The sequence below is a fragment of the Scomber scombrus genome, chromosome 23, assembly GCF_963691925.1.
Source record: "Scomber scombrus chromosome 23, fScoSco1.1, whole genome shotgun sequence".
Classification (NCBI taxonomy): domain Eukaryota; kingdom Metazoa; phylum Chordata; class Actinopteri; order Scombriformes; family Scombridae; genus Scomber; species Scomber scombrus.
This window is the reverse complement of record NC_084992.1, coordinates 8,975,806-9,001,678: the sequence shown is the minus strand read 5'-3', so window position 1 is coordinate 9,001,678 and position 25,873 is coordinate 8,975,806. Positions and strand designations below refer to the sequence as shown.

General features: G+C 38.7%; 2 protein-coding genes across 2 annotated transcripts; both read left to right on the top strand.

Annotated features, from left to right (window-relative positions):
• The first annotated feature begins 1,031 nt into the window (after positions 1-1,031).
• On the top strand, positions 1,032-18,277 carry kcnj10a (potassium inwardly rectifying channel subfamily J member 10a). The gene is made up of 6 exons (XM_062444587.1): positions 1,032-1,132; positions 8,629-9,018; positions 9,393-9,604; positions 10,246-10,377; positions 11,019-11,196; positions 17,868-18,277. Exons 2-6 carry the CDS (start codon positions 8,637-8,639, stop codon positions 18,275-18,277), a joined length of 1,314 nt encoding a protein of 437 aa, XP_062300571.1. The 5' UTR covers positions 1,032-1,132; positions 8,629-8,636.
• A 3,679-nt stretch (positions 18,278-21,956) lies between these two features.
• LOC134005515 (uncharacterized) lies at positions 21,957-25,595 on the top strand. Its single transcript, XM_062444440.1, has 6 exons — positions 21,957-21,961; positions 23,253-23,326; positions 23,781-24,074; positions 24,367-24,621; positions 24,826-24,974; positions 25,176-25,595. Exons 1-6 carry the CDS (start codon positions 21,957-21,959, stop codon positions 25,593-25,595), a joined length of 1,197 nt encoding a protein of 398 aa, XP_062300424.1.
• Positions 25,596-25,873: the final 278 nt, after the last annotated feature.

The following is a 25,873-nucleotide window of genomic DNA, read 5'->3' as shown; positions in this document are numbered from 1 at the left end:
CAGCACATACTACGTCTATTTTCAAATGATACTCAAACAATTAAGAATATTACTTGATATATTATTTACATCCCACGGCCAGTTTCTCAGTATAATGGTGGTCTTTTTGGTGAATTAATGTAGTCATCCTGTGCTGTCCATTCACAGCAGGACCACGTGTACTCGCCTTCACAGCATCAAGTTCCCTCCTTGCAGGCGGACATGGCACAGCCTCACACAGATGCGCCGACATTACCCATTCACTGCGCACTGGCCAACGCAAAGCTGTACGAGCCAAATGGCTCAAGAAAGGGAACTCAGTTTTTTTCCCCCTCCTCTCTCTTTCTTTGATTTGTAAATACCTCCGTTTCAGTGAAACAACTTCCAGGCTTGTATCTTATAACCATCAAACATTTACATGAGAAAGTTGACAAAGGCTGAAACAGTGGAGGAGGCCTCGCAACAAAGGGGCCCATTTATCGCGTACAGTCAGGGAGAGACACGGGGAGGGAGGGTAGGAGGAGAAGCTGGGAGGAGTGCTGAATTAATGAATTAAAAATGTCGTGAAACAGCGGCCGCCTGAATACTTTTGGGTTTATATAGAGGGGCGTGCAGGGGGGGTCCTGGAGGAGTGGACAGTGCTTCTTTAACTTCTCTCTCTCCAGACACACAGGGCTCCCTCTCTGCTTCAGATGCAAGAAGAAATGCAAACTGTGCTCATCTGATTACATAATGACCCAGTAACTGTGAGCTGGAACCGGCACCACCAGTAGGCTACCAGTGTGTTGAGAGGCATTCACTGACTGCTGCCACCTCCTCCTCCTCCTCCTCCTCCTCCTCTTCCATTCCTCTCATCTGACAAGTTGCATGGTTTTAAGTAGAGTTTTTACTTTTCCTTCTTACAGAGGATGCCAAGTGCTGAAGGAAAACACGCAAACAATGTGAAGTCAAAGAGAGAGGTGGTGTAGAAAAACCCCCCAAAAACCAACAACATGCGCACAACGGAGCTGTCAACAAGTGCGCGTCGTTCAAAACCGTGAGGTGAAAAGCTGAAGTCTGTTTTCCACCTGTCTGCTGGACACTGAAATTAATTAAATCTGCAAGTTTCCAAGCTGTGAACCTCAAAGTGAACGTCTGTTAAATCAACAGGGAGGTAAGAAAGACACACACACATCTCAAAAACCTGTTTAATCTTTGTGTTTTGTAACTATTTAATCTATTACAAGTATTAGAAAAACTATTTTAAATCATGTAGTTAATTTGTATAGCTGTCAATGCAATTAAACTAGGCTATAATAGTGCTCTCAGTCACTTATAAACTAACTCACTCATCAAACAGCTGTGTTATGATCATTACAGTGCTGCAACTAACAATTACAACTGTCTCTTTTATTCAGCAATAAAGCTTCAATTGATCTAATCTGATTTTATCTTCTAGTTGTTTCCTGTTGAATTATTTTCATGTGACGCTATGCTTTGATATCTCTCTATATAACATCCTACTATGCACCCGCTTTTGTGTCATAACTGAGATATCTAGATATCCTGTAATCATGTATCAGCGGAAACATACAGTGTATAAACTGGCTTGAGGTGTACAGTTTGGCTTCGTCTATGTTGTTGTGTTTACAGCGTTGAGGGATATGATTAGTGCGTACAGTGTGTGTGACTGCTACCCTCAATTAAATAGGCCTACATCATTACATGACAATGGTTCTAGTAACAAAAACAAAACAACAGAAAAAAAAAATGATACGTTTTGTGGTTCAGCAGTAGATGAAAAAGATCAGCTAACAGAGCTCTCTACATCCTGCACCTGTCCTGTATGCATACCCTTCATATGCTATGTATGATTTTGTACCAGGTTGTCATGAAAAAGTGTAACCAACTTGTGCTGCAGCTGCATGAAAAGTAGAGATGAAAGTTGTAGAAGTACAGTTTTCATCGTAGTGGAAAAGAATAGAAGATTTGCACGAAAAAATAAAAGCCTAGAAAGAGGAAACATTCAGTCAAAACAATTCCCGTCTTCTCATTGAGGTATCAGCACCACAGCAGTAGTAGACCGGTCAGATTTACAGCAAAGAGACAGGCTATTGGCTACTACTGACTTGGAAGTCAACCTTAAATTATTGCCTTGTGGCCAACAGCTGCTCTCCATTGTTTAATTAAGGTCGTAACTCTGCTACTAAATCTGGGCCCGAGGAAGTGGAAAAGAGGGAAGTGTTCAATTCTGGATGCAGACACATTGAGACATACACTACGTCTGGTCACTATGGTTACTGGTCACATTTACTTCCTGCCGCTAAAACTCAGATAACCCTGATTAAGTTGACCTGTAATGCAGACAATGTAGTAACAGTCCTGACGCAATTACACTGAATGAACTGTATGCACAATCATACAAAATTAGTCTCAAGGAGGAAGTTATACTTGAGAAGTTGTTTTTCTCACGTATAGGTTTCTTATTGATGGCACATTAATAACTTATCATTTTTGCAGAAATCATTTTAAACTATAAGAAAGTCATTAGCCATTAACTAAAACTTAATATCTGTTTACTGTAAAGCATTTATAATTGTAATAAAAGTGTTTAATGGATGATTTTGTTCTCAAAATTAGCAATACAATGTTAGTCTTATGAATACATCTCTTATATTATGATAATACAATGCTAAGATAATAGGACGGCTGCTGGTTTGCAGTAAGTATTATTTTTTATTTGGTTGCTTAATGCTAAAGTATTAACATTTGCAATATTTGCTGGTGTCAACTAACATTTGGTCCAGGAATATCCTCTAGTTCCTGTTCAGGTTTTGATGTGAAAGGGGGACTTTAGAGGGGCTTTCATGGGTTCCTCATAAGTCCAGATTCAAAATGATTGAACTTATATGTACATATGTTCCCCAGAAGAAGTAATGATGAAAAAATTTAAGAGGAATGATTACTGCTGAACTATGATGTCTGTAGGAAGATGTAGTCGGTAATTTAATACATATTATATGTATATTGGTTGTTTTTTTTTTTGGTGTGGTTAAGTTTATCATTCTTGATGATTTCCAGGTTTAAAGAAATTGTTCACAATTTTTCACAGTCTTTCTTAAAATAATACTAAGCTGCCAAATTGAAAACGATTTTGCTCTCTGTAATTATTCACAGTCTTTCACTTGATATAAAAGTTTATCTGAAGATAATTTGAGGATTCAGCTGTCTGATGTTAGTCAAATAAAGCGGATATCTTCCACAGTTGCAGACTTTTTTGTAAAACTATTCCCTCTGTGTGTGTCGGCAGTGTTTTCCTGTTCAGCTGCGGTTGAATTATAGTAACAGTGAGTGAATTTGGCAGAAACTTTTGAAACATATTGACTTGATTTGACTGATTTGGATGACTGAAGCTTCATATTAGTTTCAAATAAACTTTTAAATATATTTTTGCAAGAAAGGAGGACTGTGGATTTTGGCCCCCGCAGTATGACCAAGAGGAATGATTACAGCAAGAAAAACATGTGTCTGTGTTCATTTTGACATGTGAATACTGTTTTAGGACATACATTAAGTTTGAATTAAAGGACGATATATTCCTCTGTAGGCTGAGGAAGTTGGACTAATTGTGAAACTCTGTAGCCTTACCTACACCAAAACACAGCTAAAGAAGAGTCTCTCTCCTAATGAGATTGTCTGAAATCATCCACTGTCGGAAGAGACAATGACACAACAGCAGCTCATTTGTATGGCAGTGTGCGGTGCTTAGTTTGGCTTCAGTAAGTTTATACTTTTAACATCTTGTGTTGGCTGCACAGATGCCTTCTTGGCATGGCCAGTGTTGATATTTAGACAGTCATTTCAGTCCAGTACAGAGGCTGCCATGGTGTGGACAGTGGTCAAAGCCATTCAAGTTGTGTTGTATTGAGTCTTTTCAGGCAGTGTACTGGCTGCTGGGTTTCTTTATGGATGTGGACACTGGACAGGGCTGCAGTGTGGAAGGATTACTCTCTACTCTGGAATACTAATGACCGTCTTTTGTGACCGATCTGTTTCTTCTACCTTCACTCCACATACCCCTTCCTCTCTCTCTCTCCTTCATCATCCATTCCTCTCCCTTTTCCTCTTTCAGTCCTTTTGTCACCCGACGCTCAATTCTCTCTCAATCTTACCCTCAAAACCAATTATTCTCTCTCTTCTTCCCCCCCATCTCTGCCCCCTCACAATGTCAAGCATACTCATACTCGATCAAACATAGTCACAAGCACACACACACACACACACACACACACACACACACACACACACACACACATACACATACACTCCACTTGCACACACTTCGATGCTCCGTCCTGCTCTCCTCTCCCCGTCTAACGTTCTCTCTCTTTCACTCACTCGCTCACCCAGTCGTATTTTTCAATGGTGGCTTTTGTCCCTTTCATCTCTTCGAAAACAAAGGATTCTTGTGCACACAGGACTGAGGGAAGGAGAGGGATGGATAGCCGGACAGAGAGGAAGAGATCCTAACCTTGAGTGTGGTCGTCCAATGAGTGGAAAAAGTCATTTTGCAAGAGAGGGAAACCAGCGAAAGCAATACACTTGTATTGGCTTGAGTAATATATGGTTTCATACATTTAGCACGCCTTATGGAAACAACAAATGTTTTATTGTGGTTTCGCCGCTCTCATCAACCACACTTCCGGAGACAGCAGGCAGGTGTTTTGAGTGAAAAAGTCAAATCCACTGTACGCTACCTGCCCTGCACCAAACAACAGTCAAAGTTTACCACTAGCTGGCGAGAATAATGGAGCATTCAGCAGCTTGAGACCAACATATTTCCTTCAGGAGTTTGTGGAAACTAAAATAGAGATACGTAAATGGAGAATGAATAATGTGCAAAGGCAGGCTGCATAGCGAAGGAAACAGCAGCAGCAGTTTCAGTCTTCTGTCTGTGTCTTTACCACAGACCTTTAAAGTAGATGTAGCGATGTCTCAATGGTATGCATTGAAAGCCCATAGTGGCAGCTTATGGTCAGAGCCAGGACCATCCAAATAAGGAAGGTGAGGTGTTGCCTATCGTGCTCTGGAAACACATCCTGCTATACCTCAGGCTGAAGTGAACACTAGTTTACTGAGAACACCTTGCACTACACACTTTGCGTAACTTTAGCCACTTAAGATAGATTGCACGACCAGGGCAGGTACTGTGATGAAGGTTAAACTTCCTGGAATACTGCAGCAGCATCCTGTCTGGAGAAAAATCACAGTTTCTTCTTTAAACAGAAGCTCAGTCCGAGTCCCACAGGCAGGGAGAGAAATCATTTCCAAAATGACCGACAGCACACTTATTAGAGGGACCACAATGAGTTGTTGAAAAAAATGATTGAGTTTCTGAAAAGAGGCTGACACTTTTTTAATTGGAGTCAATTGGAGCCAGCATCTAGTGGTCGTTGGTGATATTGCACTTTACAGTACTTCTGCATTTGCTTCAGCCACAAGCTGTGGTAGCTGATGCTTGGTCAACACAGGATGTGTTCAGGCACAATTCAAGCACTCAATACACAATTACTGTAGTTATGCATGTAAAACAGAGGAAAATAGACTTGCTGTGCTGTCCTCTAAGTGGCCAAAAAACCCCATTCAATACAACTTTAAAGAGCAGAAGAAATGGGCTATGATGTGCAATAGATGAGATAGAGAAATTGGAAAGTGTTACAGATGGACTAACATATCGTTGGATGTTTTTTCATGCATTTATATGACATATATGACAATATTGACAGTAAGAAAAATACATGCCAGCCTTAGCATTTACAAATAGTTAATGATGAAATTGATATACTGTAAGTGCAAATGCTAGCTGCTGCATGTTGTGTGTAAAGGCCCGGTTTTGTAAAACTTTACCGTGGACAATAAATGGTATTGTATTACGTTCTCACTGTTTAGAAAGGTCTATATGTCTAATACACTGGTGTGTGTTTACTGTATGTGTAGGCAGGAGCTCTGCAGGGTTCAGAGTTCAGCTAGAGATGGACACGGCCAATCACATGCGCCTACTCTTGAACCCGCCTCCCTCTCCTCTCTCCTCTCTCCCCCTCCACATCTTAGTATTCAGAGCACAGACATCAACACAGATCTCTATTCATTCACTCAGTGTGAGCTCCGGCATGGAGAGAGGAGAGAGAAGGGGTCAGAAAGGACAGGAAAGGACAGAGCGTATCAGATCGCCTCAGTTCTTAGGCTTTTGTTTGTGTTGTTTTGTTTTTGGTTTTGTTATACTTTCTCCGGAAAGCAGAGGCAGTTTGAAACAAAAGGGCCATTTAGCAAACAGTGAGTGAGAGCAGGAGAGAAGAAAAGAAAAAGAAGGATGTGGAGAAAGAAAAACTGCAGCCCAGATGAGGGTAAAAGTGTTCGGCGTGTACAGTGGACGACCCACAGAGTCACAATAAGTGTCCATGGCACCCAGGGCTGGAGCGAGGACTTCTCATTCAGTCAATATACTGGTGACACAATAAGATGTATAGACAATGAGACCAATCAATCGCATCAGACATTCTCTGACAAAAGCACTTGACAATGACAAGTGCTTGAATGATGAAAGTTTAGTTGTATGGGAATGATAAGATTTATTTAACACCAGGGATGGGGTTTGGTGGTATTATAACAAACTTAATTTTATTATCGAATTGAATCCTCTCAAATGTCTTATGTCTTATTAGGTTCACCTTCAAATATTTGCTAAACACTAAAATAACTGCAACTCATGTCTAGTCGTCTCTTGGTGGTGGAGAATCTAGAAATACTAGTTTTTTTATTTATTTCTACAGGCACTGTTAGCCAGCTGGATACTTTTCTTCTGCCTTTGATGAGATGTTTTAAAACCTATAAAGTGATAACATTTACAGAACGAAGACAACGAGACGCCATAAAGACAAACAGCAACACAACAAGAATTCTCAAATCAGAACACAAACCATGCAGAGCAACAGGAAACAGCATAACATCACTACAATACCACAGCAACAAAAAACACCGCTTCCGCACATATAATAACGCAAGCAACACAAAGCAACAACACACATGTTGATCTTGATAAAATGTAAAAAAGATCTTGATAAAAAGCAGTTAAATGCTAATATACGCGTAACACACACAGCATGCAACATAGAGAAGACAGCAGACTGTTAATAAATAGTAGATATAATATACCCAAGCCATGCATAGATTGGGTTAGCCAGTAATAACAACCAAGTAAATAAAATGAGCAATGTACTATATGATTAGAAATGTTCAATTGTCTGACTTTTCAAAAGCCAAACCTTAAGACTTTGTGTGAAGGTGTGGTAGGTGGTACCGTTTCTTTATTCAGTTGGCATAATTTAAAAACTCTTACAGTAAAGCATTAAGTTGATCAGTGTAAAGGTTTAACTGGGATATTCTTGAATTGATGTGAGCTCTGATCAGCTATAACATCATCAAAGAAGAGTCGACACTGTGAAAATGAAAAAGAGTGAGGAAAGATAAAACGTTCGATAAGAAATTCACCTCTCAGATCCAATTCATCAAAAAGTTGTTGAGTTGAGATAAGTTCAGGTCTATCACAGTAAAAAAAAAAAAGAAGCAAACAGAAATCTATTGTTGTCTGTGGTTAATAACTTCCCGGAAGCTAGGTCTGCAAAAAAAAGAAAAAAAGAGAAAGAAATTGCTTGCAACTGCTATTTAGTATCTCTTTTACTATTGCAGTAATATTACTACTAATAATGATAACAAAGCTAAAACATAATCGACATAATTATAGTTCATAATTAGTTTGCATGTTCTTTGAGGGTTTTCGCTAGGTACTTTAGCTTTCTCCCACTGGCTTAACTGCACGTAGGTGTGAAGGTGAAAGTGAATGGCTCTCTGTCTCTGTTAGCCCTGTGATTGATTGGCGACCTGTCCTGTACCAAAATATACTATCCCTGTAGTTCAAACAAGCTATATGATCAGACTACATTTCTGCTTGTCGCCTGTGCTGCAAATGCATGCAAAAAATTCGAAATGAAGGTCTTTCTACAAGTAAAAACAGGCAGAACAGCTTTCAGCAAAACAGACAAGGGCGATCTGACACCAGGCGGAGATCTCAGAACCTTTGATTTAAATTTCAATGACTTTTTTTCTTGTTTTCTTTCATTTGGATTAACAAACACTGGTGTTTCCTCATCTTGATTCAGTAGCTGTGTTGCGCAACTGACACGTGAATCAGCCAGCACTATCACGCTTTTAATGTGAAAGAGCAGCTGTGCCTTCATGCTGAAAGGGGGCTTTTATTTTGGCAACCCCAGCTGGCTCCAGTGAAAAGGGAAGGGGGCTTAAATGGACCACCGTGGACACCAACAACACTGTCCAGTTGGAAAATATGCTTGGTGTGTTCTAATCCTCTTCTTCTTCTTCTCTGGTCCCCGTCATCTCCCTCTCCTCCCAAATGTTCCGCTCTGTCATCTTTCTCATTCATCAAATGTTCTTTCTTTTCTTCTTTTTCACACATCCTGCACCTTTTCTGCTGGTCTCACCTGCTGTTCACATCATCTTACTGCCAATACATCCCATGATGCCCTTTTCCCTGATACTGCCTGTCTTTGTCTTTTCCTTCTTGGTTTCCTCACCTCCTGTTTCTTCTTTCTGTAGCTCCAACTATGACCTCGGCCACTCCCCCCTCCTCAGAGGGCTCCTCTCCCCAGAAAGTGTGCCACTCCCAGACACAGACTGAAATCACCAAGCCCCTGCTGGGCTCCACAGCGGGAACAGGAAGTACTGGTGCAAGTGGAGGAACAGGAGCAGCAGGGGTGAACGCTCTCCGAAGGAGGCGCCGTGTTCTATCCAAAGATGGACGAAGCAATGTACGCATTGAGCATGTGAGTGGGCGAGGAGCGCTTTACCTCCGTGACCTCTGGACGACTTTTCTGGACATGCAATGGCGCTACAAGTTCTTCCTGTTCTCTGCAACCTTTGCTGGGACCTGGTTCCTGTTTGGAGTGCTTTGGTACCTGGTGGCAATGGTGCATGGAGACTTACTGGGTAAGAATGGGTGGAGGATGATAGAGATTTGTATTGCCTAGAAAGTGGAAAATAGTTCAAAAACAAAAACCATAAAAGCATATGAAAAATGTCACTTATAACTTGTGTTGAACTCCAAAAACAACCAGTAGAGTGTATATGCAGCTTGTCCTCACCCTTCTCTTCCCCTCTCAACAATGGCCTGTGATTGACATTTCCGCAACAGAGACATGGAAGCACACAAGTAGTTTTTTGTATAACTGATAAAAAAAAGACACATTGGAATACAATTTCGCATTGTAGTAAGAGCATGAGAAAGACCTGGCAGAGCACTGAGAGAGGGAACAAAATGTTCTTGGGTAATTTGTTTACACCAAATCATGGTCTTCCTCCAGAGTTTGACCCCCCCTCTAACCACACACCATGTGTAATGGAGGTGAAGACCCTGACAGGAGCCTTCCTCTTCTCCCTGGAGTCCCAGACCACAATTGGCTATGGTTTCCGGTGCATAACCGAGGAGTGTCCTCTCGCCATTATCCTGCTCATCTTTCAGCTGGTCATCACCATGGTGTTGGAGATCTTCATCACTGGCACCTTCCTTGCAAAGGTAGTTAGATGCAATCAGAAAGTGTAAATCTTCTAATTCAAATCAAACTGAGGATGGTTAAGAAATGATTTTATAACCAATGAACAATGAATCATATGTTTGATGTATAAACTAATTTATGAACTCAGAATTAACTATAAAACCTAAGAAAGCGTCAAAAAGAAATGTCAACTGAAGACTCTCCGTTATCATTAGAAGAAAACAAAGGAGATAGTTTATTTTATGTACTATAGCTGCAGTATATGGTGGGCCCGTGGACTTTCCCTTTCTTTAACATCATCCAACCCATTATCCATTACGGGTTTCAGTAGCTTTGAGTCACTTCCAGGTTATCGGTTACGATTACAGATTATCACGTTCTCCATATCTTATCTATCAAAAGCACGTTTATCTCAACAGCTTTCTCCTCACATGTCATCTAATAACCTTTCTTTTATCTACAGTATATACCACTGTAATTTCTCCCATCATTCTTGTATTCTGAACACTTATCTTCGGCAAGATAAGTGAGAAAGAGATAATCAAAAGTGCTGAAGATGATAGCTGCCGGTTATGAGAAGTCTTAGTATCAGGAAGTGTGGTATGTGGTTTGCATTTTTAAACGTTTTTTCTTTTAAACTTGTTTTTTTCTACTTTTGCAGGTTGCTCGTCCCAAAAAGAGAGGTGAGACGGTAAAATTTAGTCAACATGCTGTTGTGTCAAATTATGAGGGGCGGCCTTGCCTCATGATCCGAGTGGCCAACATGCGCAAAAGCTTGCTGTTAGGATGCCAGGTAAGGGGACTCAAATTGCTTTTGGACATGGTTTGTTTTTACAGGGTTGGAAGTGTGACTTTATTATCATTATTAATTTTTATCTGTGATTCAATTTTAATTCCATTTGCAGCTCACGTGTCTGTATTTTGCCCCTCATCTGCAATATTGACTATGATATGACTTTGAGGAGCTTTATTATTTTAATCTGTTCTACACAGTTCGGTCAGATGCAGTCATCTAAGATGGATATTAATCCACTGACACTGACATACAGTGTTATCTGGAAGAACATACAGTGAAGAAAGAGGACAGAAGAGCATTTATGACAAACATAAGCTCATCAAATGGACTACTGAAATGTCAATCTACACCATAGCCTTCGTTACATTACAGTATGTGTGTATGAAGCTTTAAAACATGTTTGTATTGTGAGCCACTTCCTGTTAATGTAAACCTTTCAGGTACGTTGAGTGGTTTCTTTGTTGTTATAGTGTAGCTGGTGTGAAATATGGTTAACATAGACTGAGTGAATAGTTTACGGTATCATCGCTATTGATGAAGACGTTGGCCATTGCAGGTATTAAACCTGGGGCCTTTTGGTTACAGGATGCCTTCTCCAACCTCTTGGCTACATTTACTGACTCCATCTTGGCTCCCAGGTGACGGGGAAGTTGCTTCAGACGTCCCTGACAAAGGAGGGCGAGACGGTGCGGCTGGACCAGCGGAACGTACCTTTCCAGGTGGACACGTCCAGTGACAGCCCCTTCCTCATCATCCCCCTTACCTTCTACCACATCATTGATGACAACAGCCCCCTCAGAGCCTGGGCTGCGAAAGGTAGATCACGGCTCTAATGTAAAGTTTCACTGGCAAATAAGAAACTTGCTCTTTAAAGGATATGAGAGCCAAACCAACAATAAATTGATCTTATTTAGAAGTATCATGTATGTCTCCAAATCCTGATATCTTACTCCTCAGTGCTGTAGATCTCCGTTGTTGTCCAGAAACTGTTAAAAACACGTCAGTGAGCAACACCATTGCACTGGGTGACATGTTCCTTTTGAATGACGGAGATAAGGGTCCTGGTCATTTGTCTAGCATGTTACCTCTCGACTTTGCACTACATTGTAGATTTCTCAAAGAGCATCAGTACAAAGCTACGGTGCAGTTAGTCTATTCCTTCAAAATATATAACATTTATAAAAGTGACTTTCCCCTCCCTATGAGAATAGGTGTAATATATCTTATAAAATGGTAGATTTCTTATTTAGAATTGAAAGTATTCATACACATAAGTCTGTATGTCCATCCAGTAGTATGTGTCTGTAGGTGTGTTGGTATTTACGGTCATGTGCTGCTGCCTCTAACAGTCCAGAGTAGGGTTGGTTTGGCACTGGAGGAGAGAGTTTGTCTGGCTGGAATGTGTGTGAGAGAGATCGCCAGAGACACCCCTCATTAGAGCACAAATGCTGTACAGTCCAGGGTGCTGACACGAAGCCTGCACAGATCCACTTACAGCAGCACGGACCTCTCAGCACTGGAAGCCACATCAGTACTGACGGACTCTGATCACTGTTTGATTTGCTCTCGTCTACTGTACGCTGCTTCTGTTTTTTTTCTCTTCTTGGCTGGACTTGATCCTCTCGATTTTCTGGTTTCTTTTAATCTGTTCCTTTCCTGATCTTCTCAAATTACCTTCAGCCTACCTGTGTGCTCTGCTCTTTAACTTTCATCTCTGTGCGTATTACTGATTTTACTCATGCTCTTTGCATTCCTTAGAAAACTCTGTGGTTTATCTTCAACCTCCAGTTAAATTAGTTATATTTAAGAGATTGTGTTACATCTCACATAATACTGTACATAGTTACTTCCTAGTAATTCCTGCTAATGTTCCTTCTTCTGGGTTGATCATTGTCATGAATCTAATAACCTGTATTACAAACCACAAAGGCCTCATTGGGGTGCTATTTTATTCTTAGGTTTGCAAGTTGCAAACCTACAACAATGCAGTGCCTTTCTCCAGCTTGTAGTTACACCCAAAGACATCATCATTTAGTTGATAAAAAGCTGATGACACCTTTTGGATCAGTCTTCTATCCTAAAAGGACTTTAATTGTGTGATTACTTTAAAACAGTGTTTTTATGGGCTTCGTCACTATACAATATGTCTAGCTTACTTGTTTATTACTAATGCCAAAAATAGGTGCTGTCTAATTTAATGAGCAGATCTATTTTTTTTTATCAATTCTACATCACAGCCTGTTGATAATGTTTTGGACTTTATATCCCCTTGATATACCAACAAACAGAAAAATGGGTAAAAACAGTGAAGGTAATAATCTGCAGTACTACCCACAGGAGATGAAAGTTTATAGGATTTTTTTTGCAATCTACAACATCTGATGTGATGTTCCAGCTTTTTCCAAAGTGGGTATAAAGAATGCATAGATGAATAAATGCCTCTAATGAACGCTTAAAGAACATTTACTTCATACATAGATGACAATACGCGATTCTGTACTTATCCATTCCTTGCACAGAGGTTTAGGGCTCCCTGCAAAGCTTCTCTTATGTTCACGACACGTAGCATGTGTAAAGGAACGTCAGCTCGTTTAGGTACATTGAATTCTGGCTTTTAGTGCAACGGCGTGTGAATCTTGGCATAATGTGACTGTGAAAAAATGAATCAGTAGACCAGAACACTGTGAGGCTACGTCATTGCTGTCCAAATCACTGAGCTTGAACCCTGATTTTGAACATACTGCACCACACACACACGCACACACACACACACACACACACACACACACACACACACACACACCACACCACTTACAGAAAATATGAATGTGTCAGAAACACCTCTAGTGACTCATTCAAAGACCTTTTTATTTCCTGTAAGGTGAGCAACCATAAAGCACAGAGCCTTTGTTAATCAGATTTCCCATACTGATATGATTTGTTTGTCATTTCTTGCATTCTGCTTTCTATTTATGGAGACAAATAAAACCAACAAAACAAAAAAACTTTATACAACATGATATACTCATTAAAGCACACACAAACTACAGACAGACAGATTCCTCTCATACCTGTTATACCTCATACCTTTTCTTTGCTTATATTAGTAGTGATATCCTTTAAAATAATATAATGCCTTAATTACCAAAAAGATAGACATATCTGACCGTCTTTTCTCTTAAAAAATATGTCCTACAGCATGTAATATATGTAGACAGCCACATTCTATGTCACGATTGCTGTTTGTGGACACAATGTTCAAAAATCTGGACACAAAACTCGCCATTATTTGAGAGCCAAACAAAAATCTGCAACAACCAAGATAAATGCCACATATCCTCAATTTCATTGACAAAATTGTCATTTTTATCCTTTTCTACAATTCAATCAGGAGTTTATCTTGTTGGGATAATTTTTCATAATATGATATATATATAAATGTATTACCTCAATGTATTTTTTATGACGTAAAACCCATTTTGGGATACATAAATAAATTTGATTTAACTTAAAGAAAAACATTTTCTATTGAATTTTTGAGACTATTCAGACAAACAAGGTGTTGATGTGTAAAAACAAAGCCAGCAATTATAGGAAACAAAGTAACTATCAAACAAGTGCAAAGGGGCATAGACTAACAGGAAAAAGTCCAAAAAAAAGTGCCTAAACTAGGTGCGCTAATGAGGTAATTAGGAGTTGTACAGATGAGTGTGGGGACCGGGTGATGGGGAATGGGAATTTACAAGAAACAGCAGAGAAAGGCTTTCCAAGCGTGTTAGTCAAAACTCCCAGAACCAAAGGAAGGGAGAGGTCAAATGCAAAAAAGTGAGATAATTGAATGTCCTCTATAAGTGAATAAATGTATTCTTTCAACAGCTTAGAGAACACAGAGGAGGCAGTTTTGGATAGCAACGTACTTCTGGTCTGAAATGAATGATAAGGACTGTAACAGATAAATAAGCCCTAAAAAGATCCCTGCATAAATGTGAATAATCCCTGCATGGAAACCATTGCACCGCCCACAAAAGGCCAATATAAAGAAATCCCTCAACCAAGTTTATCACAGTGTCTACAGGCAGTTGCGAAACTTGGTGTTTTTTCCCGGTGGGAGCGGTACTGGGTCTGGGTTAGGGTAAGGACTGTTTAGACAGATGAACGAGTCTGCTTTCTGAGTGAGGCCTGTTGATGCAGGTGTGTGCTTGTTTGAGTGCATATGTCTTCAAGCATGTCCTTTGTGTAATGTGGGTTGTGTGTCGTTGAAGGATTAATATAGTTTACATGTTTTTTTCATTTATAAATATCTCTGATTGAAATGTTAAAACAAGTGGCAGCTTTTATTACGTGTGTGTGCATGTGTGTGTGTGGGTGGGTGTACAGTTTTCAGAAATTAGTGTCATTAGTGTGTGTGTTAGTGTGTGAGTGTGTGTGTGTTTGTGTGTTTAGATCCGGTCAAGTGTTTTTGGAATCAAACAGTAAGTGGGGAGTTTTTTGTGTTTTGGAAATTTCAGGGTGTGCATGTGTGTGTGTGTGTCTGTTCTTTACCACACACGACTCCCTTTTACTCATCAAATCAATCTGAATTTCTTTAACTTGGAATTGTCCACCAAAATATAAAGGGTAGATGAAACAAGGTAATTCAAACACCTCATGCAAAACGACATGTGAATGACTGTGACTCATGTTGGTGGCAAAAAACTGAAGCAAAACTGAATAATATTTTCATACTGACAGTGGATCAAATGACTATGTGTGGAACCCATGACTTTAAGAGGCAAACCCCGAGGGAATTACCACCCCGACTCTGTTATCATCAACCACATTTCCAGCTGCAACAGGGAGATCATTAAAAACACAAATGTACACTACATGCTCAGCGCTGAACGACAGACAGCAAACTGAAGGGCCGTACATTTGTTTCACATGCGCAGAATTCACTTTTACTGTATTGCATGACTACTACAAACATTAGTAGTAGTCTGTATTTTGGTCCCTATTAACAATAAAAAAAAAAAAATGCACTCAGAAATAAATATGTAACAATAAGGCATTAAATCAAAAGGAAAACCATACATTTCACTCAGTAACACTGCTTCAACTGGAATGTCTTCAGAAATTTCACTATTTGTCACAATAGTTATAAATTCACTCAGATTCAGTCAGCAGGTGGTTTAAGTCACTGTTTAAAAAAAAAAGTGACTTCAACCATGACTTTAACAGGAATTGTTTTAATAGATTCGGGGCTTTTGAGTAAACATTTGGGGCTGCAGCTTCAGAGGCCTCCCCTTAGCTACGCACCTACCAAGAGGACTGAATATCTAAATATCTAACATGCGTCTGGTGGCCAGAAACACGACCCCAAATTAATGTTAATGTTACTCTGAGATTCAGAGGTTTTGCCATATATACACAAACAATTGTGTAATGCAAAGCAGGTTGGTATACTCAAGTTTGTGAACAATGAATATTAATAATTAGAATAAAAGTGAAATATAAGAATGGGAACAAAGCAATACAATGTTTAATATTAGAAATATTTGCTGTATATACATATGTATATTCACATATACAAATATTCAGGGAGGAATTCACAAGAAAGGATTCAGATGGCAACATGCCAAAGAAGTCCGAAGATAATCAGAGATTAGAGGAGAAAGTTCATCATCCTGCTGGCCTGAAGAAATAGGATTTTTTTAGCCTCTCTTTGTCGTACCTGTGTTAGCATGAACGTAGAAGAGAAGATACGATAGTCTGTTTCTGGGGTGGTGAAGATCCTTCATAATCCTTCTATCTTTGGTTCTGCAACGTCTAGGTCCACATGCATAAAACTCTATGTAGAAAACTGTGTGTATAAAGAAAGCCAGAAATATACATACAGATTCTTCTCATCAGACTTATGAAGCTGTGCCTAGCATGATTCTGTTTTATGAATCTCAGTCATTGTAGTACTCGGTGCACATGTATGAGCCTAATTTCCACTCTCACAATTAGCCTTAAATGGATAAAGACATGCTCTGAACCAGATGTTTCCATATCAATTTGCCGCCTGTTCCACCAGTCTTTAAATCATGCAACTGTGCAGCTTTGCAACTCTTTGTACCATCCATAACATTCATCTCAAAAGTAATCAATGATTCGTTTGTAGCACTCATATCTAAACTGACTTCACAAGGTTTGTCCCAACTAAGGATAAAATAAAAAATATTAGCAGTAAAATAACATTTACTATCATGTAGGCTAGAATAAAAGAATACATTTATTACACAAAAATGATTAATGAACATTATGCTTGAAAATGGATGTGCAATCACTGTGTAAAACACAGAAAATGCTGCAAATTACAACTGACCGTGCAATGACAAATGTAAGTTTTATATATAGTATTTATTTAACTTTTAACTTTTAACTTTTATTTTCTTGTTTTATTTTTTTTTATTTTTTAAAATGTATTTATGTATGAATAATGCACTGACTGGTAAGCACTTTTAAATTTCGTTGTACAAGTGACAATGACAGATAAAGATCTATCTATCTAAAAATCACAAAATCAGTGCAGCTGGTTGTCAGTCAAAAACAACTGAAAAGATGGAAAGCCAGAGATTCATCACATCAGTGTCACATCGCTTTAGAAAAACAGGTGTACCTGTGTAAGGTTAGTGTGAGTTTATAAATACCAGATTATTATAAATACCAGATTATGTGTGGGTAATGGTCTGAATGTGTTTTCTGTGTACGCATTGTTTATGCATGTGGCCCCTGGTGTGTGAGTCTCTGTGCAGAGTGAAGATATGATTTTACACTTCTCTCTGTAGTATTGTGCTCTCAGCAGAACAGTTCCCATAAGAGTTGAGAGTTTCTTAATCTGTGGGAAAGGCATAACGATATCTGTGTTTCTGGACCATGTCAGATTCTCGCTTTGCTAGCATTTTCCATAACGACTCTATGAGTCAGTCACTGTTTAACTTCTCCCCGGATGCTGGGAGTAACGAAGCTCTTCGATGCGGCTAGTGCAGGTACAAGGAGCTTGTGAGTAATCCAAATCATCACCTTTGAACAACTCATGCTTTTTACAAGAAGAGAAGAAGGCCGCAAGTGCATACATGTATTGATTCACAGCCATGAGCTCAAAAGTCTGACTTTGGCCTTCTCTGTTTAGTTCGAAGGGGAAAGCTTAAAACTTGAGAAGGGAATATATACTGTAATATGTACTCCTGCCAGGTTTTTCAATGACCCTGAGTCACAGAAGCCTTTGACAAAACCTCTCCACTTTAAGATATGAGTTGAAGCATATTTAAACCAAAAAATATAAGAAAAACAAAACATACACACTGTAGATTTGTAGTTCTTTTTCTTTAAATGATCATTTATGTTTATGTCTGATATGACGGATTATTGTTCTCAAGCAGGTTTTCTGTTTGTGAAGTTAGTGGACAAACATGGGAAACCATTGGCATGTTTTTGTTGAACCACATGTCTCTTCTGTCCTCCAGGTGGTGGCTGGACGGACCCAGATCTAGCCGACTTTGAGCTGCTGGTGATCATGAGCGCCACTGTGGAGCCAACCTCCGCCACCTGCCAGGTCCGAACATCCTACCTTCCGGACGAGATCCTCTGGGGCTACGAGTTTCCCCCCGTCGTCTCTCTTTCCCCCTCAGGAAAATATGTGGCTGATTTTGCCTTCTTTGACAAAGTGGCCAAAACCAAGACCCAGCCCCTATTCAAGCAGGCCCTGCCGCCAAGCTCGCCATCACAGGCGTCCCGTCACCATGGTAGCAAAGAGGGAGAGACAGACCCGGAGAAGATGCGACTAGAGGAGAGCTATAGGGGGGAGGAGAAGGGGCGAGAGAGAGGGCGCATCAGAGATAGCAGCCCACTTAGTGTGCGTATAAGTAATGTTTGAATAAAGAGTAGAGACAGGAAGAGGTTTCGGAAAGTTGATGTGAAACTGGGGTTGATACAGGTTGCGTTCACACATCCCCCACACATACACATAGCACGCCTCCTACGCATATTTAAATTATGAGCCACGGAGCAGAGGAGTCAACACCTGGATGACCTATGATCACAGTCAACAAGTATACACAGAAACAAATGCCAGACTGCTACTGTAACCACAAATCTGCAGAGAACACACTGATGATGTTTGTGTTTTTGAAGGCAGCACATCACAAACCCGACATGTACAAATGTAAATTACATCATCAAGTTATCCATACAGACATTTTCTAAACTTATATTTATTCTTCTTTTTGAAGAGGACTTGATCTACTGTAACCAGATGATGCTTAAACACTGACAAAATCTCCATCTTATCAAGACTAATTCCTGTGTAGGAATCTGGAATATCTCCACCTGTTTCAGATAGAAATCAATTTATTCCAAGGAATGTCTATAAATGTGTTTTATCCTGAAGCAAGACAGAATAAGAAGAGTCAAAAAAACTGGTTTTCAGAAAATCAAACTTAAGGAACTGAATTACAGACAAACTGACTTGATGAGTAGCAGATTTTTGCAGTGAAGTTGAGGGACTGGATGTGGATGTTAATCACTGAATCACAGTACTTTTTTTTTTTTTTTTTTTTTTTCTTTTTAAAAAATAATTAGTGAAATACCTGCAGAGGTGCCAAAAAATACTGGAACCATATTATTTTTTAACACAGGATTTGTATCATCCAAGGAATGTATCATATTTTATGTACCCAATAGTTTCTAACAGTTGTTGCACCTATGAATACGGTGCTCTTTGATATGAATGTCTTGTTTATTGGGGTAAATATTTCTTTGTAGTAATAATACTAAAAGCACTTTAACGTGAAACAAAAGTGGCATTTCAGAAAAAGGGAATAACTGAACTAACTTTGATACTTAATGCACTGTAATAAATGATTATATCTTGTGGTTATGTTTGGGGTGTGCATGTGTGTACACGTGCAAATGAATAATTTTAGCGAGTATGATTTTATGAGTATAATACGGTTTGTATGAACCTTTTTGTGAACTGTACAGTTTGTGTATTCAATGTGTGTGTTCCTCTGTACAGTATGTATAAAATATCTTTTTTTCTTGGTCCTGACGTTAAATGCGCTGCATTTTCAAAAGCCACATTAATTACTGTCAATGCACAGTGTTGCTGCTCTGTAAAGTACGGTACCGCTGTCATTTTTTTCATATAGTCATGAAAGAGCCTGAGGATTCTGCTAATATGTGTCTGAACCATGTCTGAACTACCTTTTTGTATTAGACAAGTATGTATATTAGGATAAAAAAACGACTTTTCCCCTTTTTTCACATGGAAACGGGCATTCAAATTAAACAAAGTTATGGTACTTATTCAAGGTAAACAATGAAATGCCTGGGTTAATGGTGATGGAAAATTCAGTTTTGTGGAGTGGGTCATCTGAATATTTGATTAAGGAAAAAAGAATAAAAAACATATTGCTAGAAACCTTACTGTATACTTAACACTGTTTTTGTTTGAATGGCCAACAAAGCTTGCTATTAAATAAGAGTATATATTCATTTTGTACTAATTTCCTGAAGTCCATTGCCAATGCTTTTGTATTTGCTATTGTACTTTTTAAGTGCCTCTTTTAATAAAACTATTATTTACAAAATGTTTATATGTGTGTGTGTGTGTGTATGATACAAAAAAGACTTCCTGTTTAAATATACCGTATTCATATGAATAAATATGGAAGCAAACTCATTCAAAAAAAATTCAAAAAACGTTACCCGGGCCAGCAATCTGATCGATTCAACTCAGGGCTTGATTGCTTATACTTAGTAACCTGGATGTTCAGATCTGCATCAAGAAATCTTGATTCTTCCCTTGCAGTGATTGTCTAAATGGGGGGATGACAGCCATAAGGATGACAGAGTCGAGTCGAGTCGAGTCGACAGACTGCCGGCCACTGATTGGTCAGGAGAGTTGTTGCTGGAAGAGTCATGAGCTGTCCGGCATTTTTAAATACCGGCAGCAGCGTTACAACCATAGTTACATCCATACGGCTCAATTTTCTTGCTTTGTGTGTGACAAAAAGCCACATACAGAAGCAAGTACACCATCGCCTCCATGATTACCAGATTGCACGCTGCAGATGTGCTCTCCTGGGCCTTGAACGCCCCTGATGGAGCATGTTCCAGGTGGAGAGTACTAAGGCCCTTGCTCTATATCTTTTCTTGTCTTTGTAGTAAAATCGACCTTGGGCAAGCATGATCTGATATCTGACATCATGGCCTGGTATCTGACATTATTAATGATGATTGATGGCATTCAGCTGACATTACACCTGATAGTTTGTTAACACATCTAATTACATTCAGCAGCTGAATTGCTGACTGATTTTGACTGAATTAAATGAGTGTAGTACATTGCAGTTATTTCATACTTCTTGCTGATTTATAATATCATTGTGTCCAGTTAAACATAATTAGCTTGAAGTGAGTGTTTTATTCAATTCAAACTATTATTATGATGGTTGCAAACATTACTTACCTGTATGCCTATTTACTATGAAGGGAGGGAAATGGTTACACTTACCAAGGGGGCGTTGTCACTCTCATAGAGTCACACATGAAGGATTATGAGCTTGTGCCGAACTGTGGGGATTTCAGTCTTTAAAAGTTACAAAAAGAAGATGGACGTATTTCTAACAGTATAACACAGGCCTATATAAAGTATATATAACAGTGATGGTAGATATAGTGACCTCTTCATGCATCAGATCCAGCTGTTACACAGCTGTTATTTGAGACAGGCGTCGCTTCATGGGTGTGACGCTTCGGATGAAACAACGGATCATTTCTCTAAAAAACTTTTCCTCATCACCTTTCTATTCAAGTGACATGGATGCAATTTAAGGGACTTTGGATGTAACCAGAAAAACAGAAGAAGACCTCAGAGTTCATTAAAAGGTAAAATATCAAATTCTGAGTTCACCTTAGTGAGATTATTATTTTAGATTATTTATTATATTATTCAATTTAGTCTACAAGTTGTTTTAGAATATGGAAATAAACCTCAGAAACACTGTTCATTTTTCAGAAAGACATAAAAGAGATGCAGAGCAGGAGATTGTTATTAATAGAGATACACCTGGTCTTGACATCATGACCTCAGCTCTGTACTGTTCAGTCAGGGTATAATTTTTTATTCGCCTGCAAACAGTGTAGTTAGTGGTTGCACTTTTATATGGTGGGTATTTGTTTGGTAGCTCATTTATCAAATATGAAATGTTTGACGAAATGAAAGGAGTATTTCAGTTAAAATTCTGTAGCTCTCCTTGTGTCTATCAAAGGTCACATTATTTGCAACCAGGTATGTTAGCTACAGCAGAAGAATAACATGCAAGTTGTGCATGCAACTTGCAATTTCAGTGGTACTTTGGTCTCCGTATTCATTTCCTACACAAACAAGGGCATCTGTATGCACAGGAAGTTATTATTCACACTGTATTTATTTTAGTACAGTATGATAGCACATTTTTCCCCCCACACTGCAGCAGCACAATGAGACTTAGAAAGCAGAACTAGTCCTCATAGTGCACTATATGCACAGGTAAAGTTTAAAACAACGAAGGATGAGGTCTGTAGTTTAAAATACGTTACATTCATGATAAGCACACATGTAGCCTACCACACTGACAGCTTGTTGTGGTTACCTGCTCTATTTCCTGCAGCAGCCTCAAAGTGACAGCAGCTTTCAAAATGACAGATACAACCTCCAGCCTAAGATGCGTGATTTTCTCTACATTTACTCGTACAAATATGCAGTGCTGGAAGAAGAACTCAGATCCTTTACTCAAGTAAAAGTACCAACATCCATTACAAGTAAACGTCATGCATGAAAAATTCTACTTGAGTAAAAGTACATACAGCAAAAAGTATTACAGTAAAAGTAGTGGTTTGGTCCCTCTGACTGATATATTATTATATATGACATCATTAGATTATTAATAGTGAAGCATCAGTGTTAGAGCAGCATGTTACTGTTGTAGCTGCTGGAGGTGGAGCTAGTTTACACTACTTTAAAAACAGAGTTTTTTCAAAGTTCTGATGCACAAATCTGTTTTCATTTCTCTAATCTTTGATTTTTGGTGAAATTATGGATCATTTGAACGTTAGGTGCTATGAAACATGCAATGAGTTTAGATGGATGCCATATTTTGTGGAGCTGTCAATAAATGTAGTGGGGCGGAAGTGTCAAGTAAGGTTAAATGGAAATAATCAAGTAAAGTACAAGCATCTCAAAACTGTAGTTGCGTAAAATACTGTAATATATACACGTACTACTTTACATCACTGAAAATATGGGTTATATAAGAATTTATGCAAATACTTAGTTATTTGGCTCGGCAGGAGACTGGCTTTCCTAAAATGTAACAATTAGTTTTCTGTGGTAAATATAGGTTGTGTCTCTTTTCTAGACTACAAATGTATTGTGTTATATTAAAGCAAAGTGAATTGCAATATTATATAGAGTCAAATATATTTTAAATCAAGCATCACTATATCCTGTACTGTTCCTTCATACTCCCATAGATGACCTACTGTGTGGAAGTATGGGGAAACACATACAAAACTAACACAGATCCAATATTCATCCTGCAAAAAAGTCATCATACACCCTTTCCAACAATGAATGGTTATTATTTTGTTGTTCATGTAAAAGTTTTGATGCCATTTCTATTTTGTTATATTTCACTGCCTATATATATATATTATTTTGTTTTTTCTGACATGTTTGAATAACTAAACTGAACTACAGAAAAGAAATCAGTTTCCTGCTTCCTGCACTAGCCAGGTGTTTGCATTTGTAGCTTCATGCTTTGCTGCACCATAACTCATGTAAAAAGATTTCCTGTTTTCAATTTCAGTCTTTGGCTTGAGAGAGAAGAGAATATATCGTGTGGATTAAAAATGTTCCTTCTTCTGAGTTTTATTATTGGAGGTAAGATTGCTAAAAGTTCTGTCATCAATTGTGAGCGCAGCGTGAAGACCAGTTATTTATGTTTGTGTATCTATTCATATGAGGTTTCACAGAGTAAACAGTCTATGATACAATGTAAGTGTAAATGCATAGTTTTTTCTCTCTATATGTGGCCCATTAAAAAAAATGTATGTAGGAAATGTATTAATTATAAAATGATAAAGTTACACTTACAGTTACAGGTAATTCAGAATAACAAACAAAGCCTCTGTGCTCCTGAGAAACATTATAAAAAGATTACTGATGTTTGCTTACTTAATGTACAAGAATGTTACTTCAGATAATTAAAAGCTAAGTTTAATTTTGCATCCAGGCCTTTCACACTTACAGCATATCAGGATAGGTTTTGTATGTAAGCAAACTTTTGTAAGTCGCTGTTAAGAAATTGTCTTTTACTGGTATGTTTTTCTTTCAGGTATTACAGCAGAGGACTCACCAGTGATGCATTACTGTCTGAAAAACAGCTCAATATGTCTTCATCCTCAAAAACCACCACCATATTTTAATAGTCGGTGGGAATTTGCTAAAAAAGTAATTGCATCTGGGACATTGATCAACCCCAACTACACAAACAAAGTGGATTATGAACCTAAGAACCTAACCTTGTGTGTGCGTGAGCTGACTGAGAGAGACAGTGGCATCTATAGAGTCTCATTCGACGACTCTAACTTTAATGTTTTCAGTAACTCTCACAGAGTCATTGTTCAAGGTAAGTTGAACAGTGAATGCAGAACTTACTGGATCTTCCTTATGCATTCATATCTGAATTCAGTAGTTTCTCAACCCTCATGACAATAAGCATAAAATAATCCGTTTTTTTATCATTGCATTTTCAAAACTGGTTGGTAGTTTGTCGTTACTCATTTCCTTGTATCTCACATATTAAATGTAAGACGTCCTGAGTATATTTTTACTGGCAGCTAATGGGTGGTTACATCATCATTAAATCATGTAATGCCCAGTTTATTTATGTGATTTATCTGCTTGTCTGGATGTTGCAGAAGCTGTTCCCACCCCTGTGATCAGGATGTCAGTGCAGCACTCCAACCTGTCGGCTTCACTCTGCAACGTCACAGTCAACTGCTCCATCCAGGCAGACTGGGCGTGGTCTGTCTGTGATGACGACGGCTGCAAAACTTATAGGAGATCATTGAGCAAGGTCAACATATCCATCTACACTGAGAAAAAAACTGTTGTCTGCAGTGGCAACAACCATGTCAGCATGAACAATGTTTCTAAAAACATAGAGGAAACATGTAAGTATCACATGATTGTTCTTAGTAGCCTTTTTTGTTGATGTCACTCATTGAATGATTGTACAGGGCTTCATCCAAGTTTGTTTTCACTTTGTAACCTTAACAGCTGGTCAGTTGCTCCCCGTGATTAAAATGTGTCTGTTTCGTCTTGGTCAGATACCTTTCCATATTACCTGCTAAAAATGTGTTTTTCTGTATTTTTAGGCCGTAAATCTAACCCTGAACACAAAGAAGCATCACCACCAACCATCAAAATCCTTGTCATAATAATAGCTCATCTAGGGTTTTTAGCCCTTGGTATATTTGTCTTTTTGGCCATTAGGTGTTTTTCAACAAGAAATATTCACAATCAGGTAAGCTGCATTTACTACAAATATTTAAATTGATCTTGGGGATGACAATGATGATTTGATGACAGCATGGTGTGTTTCTAGGGATGTTTCAAGGGACAATGATGTGAAATTGAGTTTTAATTTAATGCTTTGAGGTGTTTTGTCAAAGTGTGACAAATGTTGTCTAAAAGATTAAAACATATTCATATTGATTATTTCCAGACACAGACATCCAACGCAGAGTTGACACGATGCCAGCCAGTGGAGACACAGCCACAAGGGTCTGTACCTAGACCCAGGGTCTCTACCTCTTCAAGTCAAGCTGATAACACTTATGAAAATGTAGATGCACTATGTGACAGCCAGACTAGAAACCCAACCATCCACCCGAATGAGGAATCGTGTGCCCAGCAAAGTCAGACAGTTGATACGGTTTACAGCGTTTTACAGGCACCGACTGTGACAGAGCCTCAGGGCCAGAGTGACAGCAGTAAAGATACGAAAGGACACAAGAAGACGCAAGAAGCTTTAGAGTCTGTTCGCCTGGATGAAGCCGAGCAGATCAGACAGATTGACACAGTGTACAGTGTGTTGAAAAAGCCAAAAAGTCTGAAGTCACAACATCATCAACAGGCTGAATAATATGTGAAGAAGCCAAAGACATGAACATGAGTGTTAGAAAGCACTATGCAAACCGGCATGATGATATGGACATTTATGCAATACGTCTTTACAGATTACCCATTTGTTTTATACTTTTTTTGTATTGTGTGTGTTTTTTTAAAAAGCGGTTCGAAACATTATTGAGTTCTGTTTAAAAGAACAAAATTTTATTGGGGTGTTTATATTTTTTGTAAAAAAATCTGGGAATGATCAGTTTTTCAGTCTTTAAAAAAATATTTCTACACATAAATGCTTAT

Bases quoted from the DNA above. Each gene is read 5' to 3' on its own strand.
- kcnj10a (XM_062444587.1), top strand. From the start codon at position 8,637: ATGACCTCGGCCACTCCCCCCTCCTCAGAGGGCTCCTCTCCCCAGAAA. The intron at 9,019-9,392 runs GTAAGAATGGGT...GTCTTCCTCCAG, and splicing joins GGTGCATGGAGACTTACTGG to AGTTTGACCCCCCCTCTAAC. The intron at 11,197-17,867 runs GTAGATCACGGC...TCTGTCCTCCAG, and splicing joins CAGAGCCTGGGCTGCGAAAG to GTGGTGGCTGGACGGACCCA.
- LOC134005515 (XM_062444440.1), top strand. The intron at 23,327-23,780 runs GTAAGATTGCTA...TTTTTCTTTCAG, and splicing joins TCTGAGTTTTATTATTGGAG to GTATTACAGCAGAGGACTCA. The intron at 24,075-24,366 runs GTAAGTTGAACA...TGGATGTTGCAG, and splicing joins TCACAGAGTCATTGTTCAAG to AAGCTGTTCCCACCCCTGTG.